Source organism: Dunckerocampus dactyliophorus, chromosome 15 (genome assembly GCF_027744805.1).
Source record: "Dunckerocampus dactyliophorus isolate RoL2022-P2 chromosome 15, RoL_Ddac_1.1, whole genome shotgun sequence".
Classification (NCBI taxonomy): Eukaryota; Metazoa; Chordata; class Actinopteri; order Syngnathiformes; family Syngnathidae; genus Dunckerocampus; species Dunckerocampus dactyliophorus.
The window spans coordinates 16254712-16269640 of NC_072833.1; the positions used below are offsets into that span (position 1 = coordinate 16254712).

The following is a 14929-nucleotide window of genomic DNA, read 5'->3' on the forward strand; positions in this document are numbered from 1 at the left end:
TCGCCGGTGCCGCCACTGATTAAACAGAAATGGCTATTTCCTTGTTTGGCCAAACTAGCTGCAAAACACCCACTAGATGTCACTACAACACAACAAGAACACAGAATAATTAAAGTAACACGTTGGGAAAGGATGCAGTATTTGACTAGAAAAAATGAAGATAAACAAACAGCACTTTTACACAAGAAAAATAATTTATTTATGATGGAATAATTTCACTGGTCCGGCTGTGATGCGCTCATCTGGGCACCTAAAACCAAACCACTGCATTTGGAGGAAGGGGCAGGGTTATTCAATACATATATGGAATAATCATTTAAATATGTCTTTTTTTCAATAAGGAATAACAAAAAATAGAATAATTATCCAATAATTATTTGTCTCTCTCTATCTGTTTGTCACTGTAAGCCACCCCCAATTTGGCAGTGAGGGGGCAAATATACTCTTTGGCCCGCACTAATACCTCTAGTGTGCTGTGAGATTATCTTATGCAACACACGCGTGTCCTTTTAATTCAAGAGAGGTCACTCAAAATGACCCCAAACATCACAACGTTTCCAAATGATGCAAATTATTTGATTAGAAACCACTCTGTTAATTCTTTACTGGGAGGAAAGAAAGAACACTCCCCCTTCACACTGAGGAGAAGAGGTGTAAATGTGGCGGTGTGGGGATTACACATCCTCCAACCTCCCGACTTTTTCCACCGTCTTTCCTCCCATTGAGGGAATAATGTGCTAAATATTAAATTTATCTGGTCCCATTGTTGCCGTGTCACTTCCAGTGCTCCCTTGTGGGTGGTGGGAACATAAATTACGTCCAAGCCAATGTGTTGTATTTACTTTACCATCTTTCCTCTCCCTATGCTAACATTACAAATTAGCATCACTGCTCAGTCTGCACCACTTCTACTGGCAAGTGTACTATAGGAATTGGTGGAAGGGGGTGCACGTAAAAAAATCTACTACATAAAATAAAACACCCGTGCCCAAATGGTAGTATACAAGGCAAAACAAACACAGTTCCATTCACAAAATATTCCAAAAGCAAAAAAAAAAAAAAAGCACCACTTGACGAGTCATCATAACCAGAGGAGAGATGAGCTTTCACTGCTTTCCTAATGTGTGGCTCTATATCCTCCACCCACTAGGGGGAGCTCTGACACAGTGGTGGCACAAAGAGTCCAAACTGGGATGCCACCTTCACCCATCCAAAGGAGCAGGGAGGAGCATGTTTTGTCCACTTATTGAAATTCACCCACTGTCGTCTGACAGCTTGGATGCAAAGACCCAATAGGCAGAGGAAAGACGAGGGGAAGGTTAATGCAACGTGGGGGAGTGTGTGTGTGTGTGTGTGTGTGTGTGGGGTGTGATTGGAGAGGTTAGGACGGGAGGAAGAGGAGATGCTACATGAAAGCGTGAAAGTGCATGGAGGGGCAGTGAAATGTGACGAGAACCGGTCGCCACTCAAGAGATGACCTGGTGGTTGATGGTGTACAAGTAAACACACACAAGCACATGCGAGCATGCACACTCTCGCACACCCTCAGGTCCCCTCTGGTCTGGTTTGTGGCAGTCCGTCACTCCTGTCATTGGAGACCAAAAAACGACTCAAAAAACCCTGTTTGATCCCCCTAACCTGCTTCATGCTCTCCATGCAGAAACTCCGCAGGTGTGATGACGATTTGTGTGCAGACATACGCTTGTGCAGACTGTTCTGTTCTTTGTGTGTATGTGTGACGTCCATCACACAGGCAGTGTCTGCAAATGTTCTCTGGATGATTCTTAATCATGTGTATGTCCTAAAAACAACATTAAAGAAATGAAAAAAAATACATAACACCATTCCAGGGTGCCCCTGGAGGGAATGAATTGTGTAAACGGCCTCTCAACAAAAAAACATTTAAGAAAAGTGCTTTATGATTAAATGGAATCTTTCAAGATCTGTCAGTCATTAATGATCTGTCTTTTGCATGCTAGGAAGCAAGCCTTCACTTCATTGTCCTGCTTGGTGGAACCGCGAAGGAGTCATACATGGATTCTGGATGGTTCTTGACAAGACGACAGATGCTGTGGTGCATGTACGTAGTCACCATCAGGAGAAAAGATATCCAATGCTTATATTCCTGGTCTCAGCACATCCCCTATTACTCCCCACTGAGTGCGTTGCTTGTAACCCCCCTCTCTACTCTTTCATATTCTCCTTGAGAGATCCGCTATGATAGGGAATAATATGGCTCCAACCACGTAAGGGACCATTTTGTCCAAAAGTGTGCGGCTCCAATGGGATTGGACGTTGCAAATGCTCAGCCTGTAGTTGGAGCGAAGCCGCTGATTGCTAGCTTATCCAGACCTGGATAACGCCCATTTGTTCACTGGTCGTTGGGTTTGCCTTGACCGATGGACTCCACCTCTGCCCCCTCGCTACCTGATGGAGCGCCGCTCGAGAACTCTGTGACCCGTCGTGCCAGAGGATTTGTGCTTTTGAGAAGTTCGGCGGCGGACACCCTGGCCCCGCCGCTGGAAGACTTGCTGCCCTTCTTCTGCAGCAGGGCCATGAAGTTCTCATTGCGAGAGCTGGACCTCTGGCTGCTGCCCATGGTGAGGTTCCGCAAGTCGGCACTCTGCTTGACTGGGGACATCAGATTCTGCCGGCTTCCAAAGGAGTCTGAAGGCTCCTTGCGACCCAGAACCTTTCGCTTGGACCTGATGGTGAAGATGACATGGACAAACAGCTACAGTATGCTGTCAAGAACAGATCAACATCATTTAACCAAAGACAATGGTGAAGATTGTGGTCGGATTGCATTCCAACAACAGACTACCTCATCTAGACCTTTTTGGGCACATGTTCGACAAAATACTGTAATAGTCTGCTTCTACTAAAGCTTCCTTAAGGGTGTTCCTAGCTATTTTCAGCTTGACAGACAGTAAAATCACCTGTTGCTTAGTGACAAGCATCAAGGGTGCATGTGTTTGAATCGATATCACTGTGAGAAAGTACAAGCCAGTGGTCGCCGCTGTAGACGTTGCTAGGTAACCTCACTCTCTCTGCCCGCCTTGTCATAACTTCCCACTGAGCCCAATGCGTCTTTTGTTACATGTTCTGGGTGGTAATGAGAGTGCTGGAGTGTGGACACAAACCTGTGTATAATGGTGAACAGGTCTTCAGTGGTGTGTGTTGCAGGCGTGCTGCTGGTCAGGAAGTCCTCGTCCGTTTCCTCCACAATGTGAAGCACCGTCTTGTCGCAGGACATGCTGTCGTCTGAAAAGGACATTTGTGTCTTGTTAGAGATGATGTATGTTTGTGACATTTAGTTTGCATCAGGGATAATTAATCAATTATCAATGAATTGGATTCTAAGTATTTAGCTGTTCATGCAAAATTGAATTGCTCCAACATAGTCCAACTAGCTTGCTGCTTCAGTAAAAATACAACACACAACTTGTGTAGTGTCAGTCCCTTTGTATACACACAACTTTAATACAGTGGAACCAGTCTATCTCAATGCAGACTGGCTGACTGATGTCGACATAAACGGTTGTCGACATAAACAAAATCGAAACCAAAACTAGCAATTGCCTGCACATTTACTTGTGACGAATGGGCCATAATGAAGGATTTTTGAACCTACAGCAGTTTGTTGATATAGTTTTCCTCCATTTGTGCATAGATTTATTTGGATTCTTCTGTTTTCCAATGATATTTCATACTGTCATCTAACAGAGCTGCAGCGGTAATTTGTTGTATGTCTGGACTAACGTTCCCTCTAAGCTGCGCTCGTGCGCAATCACGCATTGATCTTGTGTTCTCAACACGCAGCAAATCCTTGTGCCGCGAAAAATAAAATCGAACCTGAACTGTAAATAAATAAAACACAAATAAATTGCCATTGTGCAATGCAACTGCGTTAGTGACAGGCGACAACCAGCGGTATTACCTGGACGAACACTGTCCAGGTAATGAGATCCTGTTGATTTACTAATGCAGCCAATAAATTCATTAACAGCGCGTGACGTAGTACATGCTGCTGTTTTGTAGGCATAGATAATGGGGCAGCAGAGTTAAGAGAGCTCAGTGCTGCTTGCTAACCCCGTATTATGGCAAAACGAACGAGCAGTGCCACATCCAGTCACCAAGCTAAATTTAAGAGAGATCTTTCTGTCAGAGTCTGTGGCAACAGAAGAACAAGAGTTGAATCTGGGTGAGATTTTTTTCTTTTTCGAATGAGAAAGGGCTGCTCTGAAAAACATGCTGCAAAGTCAAAGAAGCCAGACAGTTTTCTGACTGAAAAGTGTGGACTAAATGTGTGGCTTCACCGTGCATGTGGCACTGGCATGCTTTTATTTTGATGGACAGCAAGCGTTACGCCGTGTTTGCCCGAGTGAGGCCGACGGGACCGGAAGGTGGTTGTTTTTTGCAGTTGAGATTTTTTTATTTAAATTTTTTATTTAGACAAAAGTAAGCATATACAGCGGCATCACTTTTAAGTACATTTCTGGAATGAAATAGTGCCACAACAGGCTTCTGCAAAACAGACAAGAAATAACAAAAGTATACATAATTGACAAAATAAATGGTAAAGAAGAAAATAAATGGTAAATGAAATGATAAACAAAGTGTTTCCTACAAGATTCAGATCATGAATTGGATGAGATAGTTCCACGGCTTTTTTTGTCTGAGGTGGACAAAAAATAAAGTTACAATGTGAAATACGCCTTGCTGACTTTTAAACCCACTCACATACAAAATAGCACAGGATGGAAGTTGGACTACCTCAAGTTCTCAGGTTTTGGACAGGTGTGATGCTAAAAGTGTGCACGTCTGATGGCACTCATAGAGGTCCAAGGAATGCTCAGGTCGTCTGTGTGTATGCATGGACACTTTATTAGAGGGAACATTGGTCTTGACTACAGTGACAATAAAGCCTACGTACATACGCAAATTTAAAATCTACAAATTAAATGAGTGCATTTAGTTAGTTGCTGTGGTATAATTCAGGTTAATACTATCATGCTTCAGGATTCTGACATTAACTGACAATTTTTCATAGGAACGACCCCATTGGGTCTCAAATTTTATGTTGACAAAAGCAGTTAACCATGTATGTCAATGTTGCGGGCACTTTTTACCAATAATAAAATACAGTGAAGTGGGACATAAGCGTGTTCCACTACATCTCCTTAATAGCTCATCCCTTGTTTCTATAAACATACCTGCCCCAGTCCCAGTGGCGGCCATCGTCCCTTCCAGCTCCACGAAGGAAGAATCCAACAAGGATGAGTGAAGCAAAGACTCCTTCAAAGCGTCCAATCCCAAGTGATTCTCATCCTGTGTTGACATTTCAGGCGCACAAGGGCTTATCGGGATGTCTTCCGGTGGGAAAGCTCCTCCAGGAGACGGGAGGCCCACCGGAATGTCGGTTTGTGGCGTCTGGCGGTCTGTGCTGCCGTTACTGGAGGGGTGCACGGATGAAGGAAGAAGTAGGAGGCAAGGCTTCTTGGGAACGGGGGGTGGAACCTGCAGGGAAAAAGGACTTACTCAAAAACAGTGGGGCATAGCACTTTTTATAAGATATGTCTGCATATTTTCTACCTTGGGTTTCTTTTTGTCAGAGAGCTCTGCCAAACAGGAGATGGTTGTCCTTGAGGGAAGCGTCTTGCTTTTGTCTTGGAGCTCTGGTGCCTCCCGGTTACTGCAAGGAGAGGGTAGAGAGCCTCCATCTTCTGGCCCAAGTTGAAAGCCAGCGTAGAATTCTGGCTCTAACACAGGGTCTTCCAGGAGAGGCTGGGGTTCCGGAAGGGGAGGGAGGTCAAAGAGACACTGGTCATACACAGCATGAGTGGTGGACAGAGAATTAGAATCTGGGATCACTGATGGACTTGCAGGACTTTTTGGCGGTGCTTTTTTGGGTTTGGGTTTCTTCATCACTTTGTAAATGTTGCCTAGAGGTATGGGCCGCTCCACAGGCGATGATGGGGGTGAGTCCAAGGTGAGGGGGGGCGTCGAGGATGGTGAAGGAGACTTCAGAAGCAGGTTGAGGGGCCGCTTTGGTAGAGGGGGTTTGACTGCAACAGGTGGCTTAGGTTTTGGTAGAGTGGGAGGCGGACTGGCGTCGTCTCCAAAGTCTCGGCACTGCTGTTCTTCCTCAATGGTGTCCGACGCACCGTCCGGGAAGTCCTCTAGATCGCCTCGCGAGACAGAGCGAAGCCGAATCGTTTTTAGCTCATTCTGGGTGACCACGGGGAGCACCTGGGAAGAGCTGGGGCTGATTTTGCCAGGTTTTGCTGCCGTGGACGTGTCCGAATGCCGCCTGCTGGCCTTTTGCTTTGGCTTGATGGATGACAGCTCCAGGTGTGCATTCCCTGGCATTTCAAAGGATAATCTGGACCTGGCAGTAGGATCCTTTGGTGATGGTAGTGAGGATTTCCTTTCAGGAATCTTAGGGCGCATCTTACACCCTGATATCCCCACAGAACCAACTCCCCCTGCATGACTGAGCGGCACAGTTGGGGTTGGAGTTTCAGACTGGCTGGAATATCCACTTGACGGGGACATGAGTCCTGGGGGTTTGAAGGGAGAGGAAGGCTTGATGTCTGTTTCCGTGAGGAGCTGCGAGGGTGACGTGGCTCTGGAAGTGGAAGGGGAGTCTAACGACTCTGAGCTGCCTCTGACTTTCATACATTCAATCACGGTGGTACCTGTTGCAGTGCTGGAGCCTGATAAAGACCTGGAATAAAGAAAAGGAAAGGTATGATCGCACAGAACACCTAACAAGGTAACTTAACAGCCCTACCTGTAGGGGTCATTGCTCTTCCAATCCCCTAGCTGCCAGTGGGTGGGGAAAGTTGCTTCCGCCTCCCTCTCTGGTGGATGCACCTCCAGGTTCGGAGGTCCATCGCAGCCTCCCGGGCCCAGCTCTCCTTGCTGAGCGCCTGACTTGGAGGAGCAGGACGAGCTGGGCAAAAGGAAGTCGGGCTGGAAGTCCGGAAAGTGGTCCCTTGGGATGTGCAGGCTCTTTGGCCGGCCATCTCGATGCAGAGCGCCTCCATGGTGGATCCTTCCCTCAGCATTGCCAAGATTCTTCATGAGGGAGACGCTTCTCACAGGAGGGGGTGGTTTGCGTTTGGACTTTTTGAGAGAGATGGACCGCGAGCGCATGCGCAAGCGTCCTTCAGTGCCGTAGTCAGAAGCTGTAACAGAAATGGTGTCAGTGGTACTGGCACTGTCCTCAGAACTTCCTCTGGGATAGAGCAGAGCGTAGTTCTCTCCCAAACCCAAGAAGTTATGATGCTGCCGTTGGTGCTCCGCAGCTGTGGAGACGTTCCCATTCCCTGTGGACGAGAGGGTCCCGTCTGGTTGGTCTGTGCTAATCTCAGTAAAGCAAAAGGAGCCCGAGTCTGTGGGTGTGGAGAGAGAACGTTCCCGGAACTTGAATGCATTTGCTGCCGCGATGGAGCGGGCCGACATCTCCCTTCCCTTACAGACCTCTCCACCACTGCATCCTCCTCCCCCACCTCTACCTCCATCTGCCATGGCCCCCTCTGTTTCACTCCGCTTCCCCATCATGACAGCTGCCAGTGACATCCCTTGCGTATTGTTCCCTCGTCTCCCAGAAGCATCTGACGTGGTTGAGAAGGACTGTGAGCTGGCCAAATGTCCCGAGCTTACTAACATCACGCCTTCCTGAGCCCCACCTCCCGTATGACCAATGATGCTGTGCTGTTTTGGTGGGACTGCCGGCCCTTTCTTCACGCTGTAGTTGTAAGGCTCGTTCCACTCTGCGGGAGAGAAGGTGGAGCCTTTAGGTCCGTTCCAGGTGGTGGCGGGAGTGTTGGAGAAAATTAGTCCAGAGTGGTCCATGCTTGCTGGTCGCTCCAGGATGTTCTCTGTGAAGGAGGAGCATTAATGTAACTTAACTCATTAAGACATGCAAGAAAGTGTGTTTCTCCACCATGAACACCTGCAGGTGAGCTGCCGTCAAGGTCGGAGTGTATCTTCCTCAGGGCAAGGCTCTGGTGAGGGGTATCCGTGACAGGCTCCAGGGAGCGGGGCTGGTGAAAGTGCTCCGCTGGAGAGGGGGATGGGGACGTCGAGTGCTGCAGGAGGTCCACACCATGGAATTTCCCTTCACCTGGAGATACATGTGGACGAGTGGGATTATCTCCTACCGTCACTTGTGCTTTGTTGTTGTAATTTGGCAAAATGCACAAAATCACAAAATGAATCCGATGAGGCTGAACTGATGGAAAAGTGAACTGTGGAATTATGGAATCAGAAGCACAGTTTGTGCAAATGCTGACGTTGATGCTTGTCAGTAGGGACACAAAGAAAAACACAAGAGATGCAGATTTGCCGCCCGATGAATCGTGCATTGTACTGTCAAACTCAATAACCTGCTTATTTCACAGAATGTAAACAAAGATAGTGATAAAGGGAAAATTAGACAGACGTGTCTGTCATGCAGAGACAGCAATCATGGATCAGGGGACTGCTGTTGGGGAACTTGTACACACTTTTAAGTCAAGCAGTGGGTTCAGGCGGTAATTTGAGGCTGCCATCTGAAGCCTCCTCGGGGTTGCAACAAGGGCAGCGAAGGCTCGGCAGATTCGCTGCGATCACTCGCTCTATTTACTTTGACATTTCCTCTACTTGAATTGCCTCTGCAGTGAAGAGTGCACACTAAATAAATCGTCTTTGACTCTCCCTGCCTGCCTGCTTTCTCAACGCACACCTGCCTACAGCTGAGATGGCGAGGTGGAACCAGTAATAACTAGGGATGCTCCGATTGATCGGCCACCAATCAGTATCGACCGATTTCCGTGAAAAATCACATGATCAGCATATGCCTTTCAACACCGATCACAAAAGCCGATCACCTGCGGCTCGTACTCTTGCAGCCTGTATCGATCACCGTGTGCAGTGTAGTGTCTTGGGTAGCTTCCTCCTCCCACTTTTCTTCACACTGCGCAGACGTTCCAAAACAAAAACAATCATGTCTGCTGTGAGGAACGTACCTTTTTTATTAATTAATTACTAATTTTTAATAGTAATTACCTATTTATGGGGCTCCCTGGCAGTCAGGGGACCTTGAATTTGTCCTGACCTTTCCCCTTTATACAGCACCCCTGGCCAATAACACTCATAAATAAACAGAAAAACTCATTTAAATGAATCCATGTGATCGGTATCGGCCAATTTCACTCATGGATGATCGGTATCGGCGGCATAAAACCCCGACCGGAGCATTCCTACTGTAGTAATAACATTCTTTTATTCTTTAATTACCCTCCATTCACTCTTCTTTCATCCCTCATTTTGCGCTTCTTGCTGTCCCTAACCTCCTGTCATCCTTCCATCGGTGGCTTGTTGATACAGCTCACTTTCTTTTTTTTTGGTGAGGAGAGCGGAAGAGTGGAGAGTTACCATAGCAACAGCAAGCCGGCTGCCAGCTACCTGTTCGCTCATGTAGAGACTGGCCATCACGATAACAAGATGACGTATTTAGCAAGTATATGCTAAATGTATGCAAAAAAGAATGCCTACCTGAGGGAAGGGCTGCAGCATCATTATACCTGAACTTCTAGTCCATTTGTGTCATACTCAGGCCTGCCGGCCAGCTAAGCTATTTAGAATATAGCATCACCTCACCTCACCTCACCAAACAACGTGCTTGCAAAAATCTGCGTAATCAAGTAATTCTTACAGTATGTATAACGCGACTTGCACAAACATTCTTCCTAAGGGTACTTAGACCAAAAGTAACAACAATATAATTGTGCACGACTAAAAACGACACCACTATTCCACCCTGTCTGTACAAAATAGCACCTCAAAGAGGCATAAGACAGTCAAAAATGATCATTTTAACTACAGCACAGCATGCTAGGAAACACGTAATCTGCCCATTCCACAGCTGCAAACTCTTCCGAGTTACACATATCACGGGTTGTGATGTTTTTGTGTTGATATAAAATACTGTAGCTTTTGCCCGGACGTCGGTGGTCGATCAACAACGACTTTATTGAAACGAACAACCACGCTAAAACAACCATAGTCATATATCCGCAGCTTTGTCGCAGCTTAGTCGGCTTTGAGTTTTGGCCCCCTGTGCGATTGAGTTTGACATCTCTGTTCTAGTCCAAAAAGATTAATTTGGATATAGATGTGCTTTATGTGACACATTGGCATGCACACAAAGTAAACAAGGCGAGGGAGGGCAGAGGTGTCACAGTGAGGATGACCATGGCATGCTAACGCCTGACACAAGAGGACAAGATGGGAATGTCTCTGCTGCGGAATCTTTTCATGCAAACTTGAGGTGCCGACCTAACAGATTAAAAAAGAACAGATTCAAGGCTGTGACTCGGAGAATGTATGCATATTTTAAAGATTCAAGAAAAAACACTATTTCCCGCAGCGAATGATATGGCTATTTTGACTCACACTTGAGCTTCTAAATGAGTCAAACTCTTGATTTTTTACCAATACGACACATAATTTGCACGAATTTGCATCCACGATGATTAAATTACGAGGTTGTGTTAACCTGTGCGTCTGCCGAGGTGCCAGCGAGGTTTCTCCGCCACGGGTGGTCCTCTAGTCCAGCCCAGCGGGGGGCAGTCTGACTCGCAAGGGGACGGCGACAGCGAGGGGGACGGGTTGGCAAGGGACCTCAGTCCAAAGACCGAGGTGACGGTCTCGTCTTCGTAGAGCTGCTTGGATGCAGGCTAAAAGAGAAGCAGATGAGCTGAGATGAGAAGATGTCCAAGGTGGTTTCCTTGTTTCTAACACAAAAGGACACAAACTAGAAATTCTATTAAGGCGGAGAGGCAGAGGTCATCTTTGGAACACTTCAGAACAAAGCAAATGTCCTCTTTTTGCTCGTTTGGTGTAGCATCACTGCCAGTAACAGAGGACAGAGGGCAACAACACTCATGCGCATTAGGGCGTACAGATAGACAACAAAAGGAACACAAAGCGTAAGTGCGTCATCTGTCTTGAGGTTGGCAAGGACAAATACACTGTTTTGTTCTGAACAAAAGTAAGGGGACATGTGGCCATTCCTCGGGGAAGACTGATATTTGACCTGAACAAGGCTTTGCAGGCTCGCCACCTCCTTTCTATTTGATCTTAAATTTAGTTTATTGCATATACAGAGACAGGAGATAGTCAAGCTCATCTTCCTTGGCGTAGTCAAGAAACTTAACTGCTGTCACAGGGAATTCCGATCCAAGTCGTCTCCAGGGACTCTCAAAGTCTAACTGAAATCAGCCCCATCAGGCGTGAACTTAACACAGCAATTTAAGAGGCTCCTGCAGGAACGGCGTGCCAACGAAATCACCTTAAGGAGTCCATCAGGATGCCATGGCGACAAAGAGTCACTCAGCGGCTGACGTTCCCGAAATCCCATCCTGGCTGGAAGGACACACGTCACTCATGTCTCTTTGTGCTATAAATTCCTAATCGAGATGTCACATTCCCATCTGGGAGACACTAAATCATTTAGCCTGCTCTGAGTGTGAATGTGATGACGAACCTGTGCGGAGGCGGCAAAGCGTGCAGTGCTTTTTGGGGGGGTGGCGAGGCTACTAGATGCAACTTTAGCTCAAACTATTTTAGTCACACTGACACAGTCATTTGATCAGGTGATGCCACTATAGTTACCATAGCACGCATTGTCACAGTCCATCCATCTTCGATACATACGGGTGACTTGGGGCCAGAGGAGGCGTACACCTTGGACTGGTTGCCATATAGACAAACATTCACACCTATGGACAATTTAGAGTCTCCAATTTGCCTCATATGCATGTTGTTGGGATGTGGGAGGAAACAGAAGAAAACAGGGATAACATGCAACCCCCACACAAAGACGTTACAGGAAGATTAGAACCTCGTGCTAATTACTACGCCACCGTGCTGCCAACATCACAGTCTATTTGCTCTGTGGCATCAAAACACTGTTGATGGTAAGACAGTGTTTCTTGTGTCTGGCTGAGGACACTTTAAGGACTTTGCATCCCCCCCACTCACACACACACACACACACACACACACACACACAACCAACAATCTGACAGAATCAGATCCAACGCCATTAGAGAGCGACTCTGTTTACCAGGAAGATGAAGTCGGGCCGCTTGTTGCCAGGAGAGCCGGGGGAGTAAGAGGCAGACGCGTCGTCTGAGCTTTGTGAGGGCGGATGGCGGAATGTCTGACCGGTCAACTTGGCGTCGTAGAGCTGCTCCTCAAAGTCTGTACACATGGAAGTAACATGGCACACGTTATCCTCGGATTCCTGCATTCCTGCACACAACAACCCAAACACACACGCACACACACACACACACACACACACACACCATGCTCCGCATCAGTTTACCTCCTGCAAGCCTCACCGCAAGACTCCCTTTAGTGTCTTCTCGCTCTCACTTTCCCCTCAATAGCACTGCTTCCCTCTGCTCTGGCAGCTTAGACGACTCCCCCTCAGGCCATTGTAAACAGATTCCTAACCCCCGCCCCCTTCTCCTCTTTCCCTACAACACACAACTAGGTACTCCCCCTCACAATCCGCCAGCCAATCCATTACCCCCAAAAACACACTCCTGACCCAGTCTCTACTCATCCCTAAAGCCCCTCTAACAGACCACTGGGTTAGACTTATATGGATTCCATAGTGGTGGTGGTGGGGGTTGCTAAGTGACACAAGCGGTGTGGGCGGGAACCTCACAGGGGTAACTTTTTGCTGCTGCTGCATGCTAGAAAGTGGGAGGGAGGGAGAGGTGATGGGGGGGCAAAGGTATGCTGGTCACTCCGCCTCCCACACACGCTTAATAAGTACCCTGCCTCCTTCTCCTTTATCCTGACAAGCACTCAGGCGTCACTAAAGTGCACATTGTTTGTTAGCATCTCAGTTGTTGTTGTTTTTTTATATAATGTAAGTATGCATAGGAACTTCACTCACCAATGAACCCAAACATTCTTGACAATTAGCGCCCGGCTCTTGTCAAATGTGGGTCACTCTTTCTTCCACAGAGGGGGAAACCGATGTGAACAATGCCCCTCTTTCATGTTTTTCCGCATACAGTTTGTGTGTCAAGGAACACAATTGGCTTAATGGGCTGGTAGCGCTACAGTGTGTGCTCAGTTGTGACCTGGAATGACGTCCATCAAGAATGGAGGGTTTAATGAGCACACTGGAATCGCATCCATCCACTTTCACCTCCTATCAAAATGTCATCTTTCCAATTGCGTTTCCAAGCTCTCTCATGGCAAGTTGTTGCGACAGAATGAAAACACCACCTGAGCCCCCCCCTCTCCAACCCTGCTCAGACTGCCAAGGACCTTGGGTGACCCGGGCAACATCTGTAAAGTACATGGGAAGCTACAAAAAAACAACTAGTCCTCATTTGCTGTTTTCACATTCAGCATTAAAACAACCACAAATGTCGTTCGGATGTCATGAATGGAGCTGGGGGATCGGGTGGGTGGTGTGGGTTCGGCATCATGGCAAGAAAGCGCTGCAGATCCGTCTGACAGCCAGCTTCATAAATATGGAGCTGTGCTAGAGTCGGAGGAGAGCAGTGAGAGAAAGAGGATGAATATTTCACTGAGACGGAGGGTGAGGATGGCCGAAGAGGGAGCGCTTTGATGTTATATAAGACCCACACCCCCATGCTAGCACATCACACTTAATATAGTTAAACCCTAACATAGTAGACTGATAACCAGCAACAAATCTCCTCCTCACACCATTCATTATACAAGAAAAGGTTAACAACTAATCTGCTAACATTGTAACTGGATTTATTTACATTCATGCTTTTTCAGCTGCCAGTTAGTTTTCACCCGGTGTCATTGTGAGGCGCCGAGTTTGTGTTCATTGTCGCTGTGTTCTTCACCTAATTGGCCGAAATAATCAACTTCAGGGCATCACCACGCTGCAACAACCTATGTATTTTAGCATTTCAGGCCATTGTATGAAGCTGTGGCTCTTTAGTCATGTGCCTCATTAGGAGGTAGACCAGGGGTGTCCAACTCTATCACACTGGGTCCCAAAACTCAACTCAAACTACTTTAGGTTGTGGGCCGAACTGGACATTAACCCCCCACGCGCCCAACTTGGTATCTTTTCTTTTATCCTGACATTTTCAACACTTGTATATTTGTGCATATTGAAAGATTAAAAACCTTAAAACCTTCTCGTCCTTTTAGCCAACATAACTGGTGAATGAAGCACGCTCATATGCATCATCAGATGCTCATTTGAAGCTGCGAACATGACAGAACATGCCCCAGTAATAGCAGTCAGTGTGGTCAGATTGTGAGAAAATGTCTCATTAACACTGACGAATAGATAAGTAAGCAGCCTACACACCTTTTATCCCAGTTCCCTGCTCGCACAGTGCCGGGATTGGAACATACCAATATAATGCATCCCTCAGGTTGGGACAAAATGCGCATGGCGGCTGGTGAATGTGTCTTTATGTGGACATACATTTTTTTTAAAAACTTAACTCGTGTGGATGGACAATTTTTTTACATTGGAGTGGGGGAATTGCGCATTTTTTTGTGTCATTCATTCCTGCTGGAAAATTTCTACAACTATGGTTGTTTTGGCGTTGTTGTTCGTTTCAGTGAAGTCATTGTTGATTGACCACTTCTTCGTCATTCCTCTCAATGTCTGGGCTAAAGCTACAGTATTTATATCAAAAACATCACAGTCTGAGAGATGTGTAACCTGGCAGTTTGCAGCTGTGGAATGGGCGGATTACGTGTTTCCCAGCATGCTTTGCTGTAGTTAAAATGATCACTTTTGACTGTCTTATGCCTCTTTATGTTGTTAATTTGTACAGACAGATTGTAATAGTTAAAGCACTGCCGTTTTTTCCCTGTGTGCAGTTAAATTTCTTTGACATTTGGTCTG

At 46.7% G+C, this 14929-nt stretch overlaps 1 protein-coding gene across 3 annotated transcripts in view; it reads right to left on the minus strand.

Moving 5' to 3' along the window:
* Window positions 1–122: 122 nt before the first annotated feature.
* Window positions 123–14929, minus strand: part of nhsl2 (NHS-like 2) — a 39544-nt gene continuing 24737 nt past the window's right edge. The window contains exons 3-10 of one of the 3 annotated variants that reach the window (XM_054799921.1): window positions 12122–12258; window positions 10550–10730; window positions 7964–8134; window positions 6797–7889; window positions 5596–6730; window positions 5217–5520; window positions 3144–3264; window positions 123–2705 (exon numbers count right to left, since the gene is read on the minus strand). In XM_054799921.1, coding sequence (XP_054655896.1) covers window positions 2372–2705; window positions 3144–3264; window positions 5217–5520; window positions 5596–6730; window positions 6797–7889; window positions 7964–8134; window positions 10550–10730; window positions 12122–12258 — 3476 coding nt within the window. In that variant the 3' untranslated portion in view covers window positions 123–2371. The remainder of the gene's footprint in view (window positions 2706–3143; window positions 3265–5216; window positions 5521–5595; window positions 6731–6796; window positions 7890–7963; window positions 8135–10549; window positions 10731–12121; window positions 12259–14929) is intronic. The other 2 variants (XM_054799922.1, XM_054799923.1) reach the window with 2 other exon arrangements.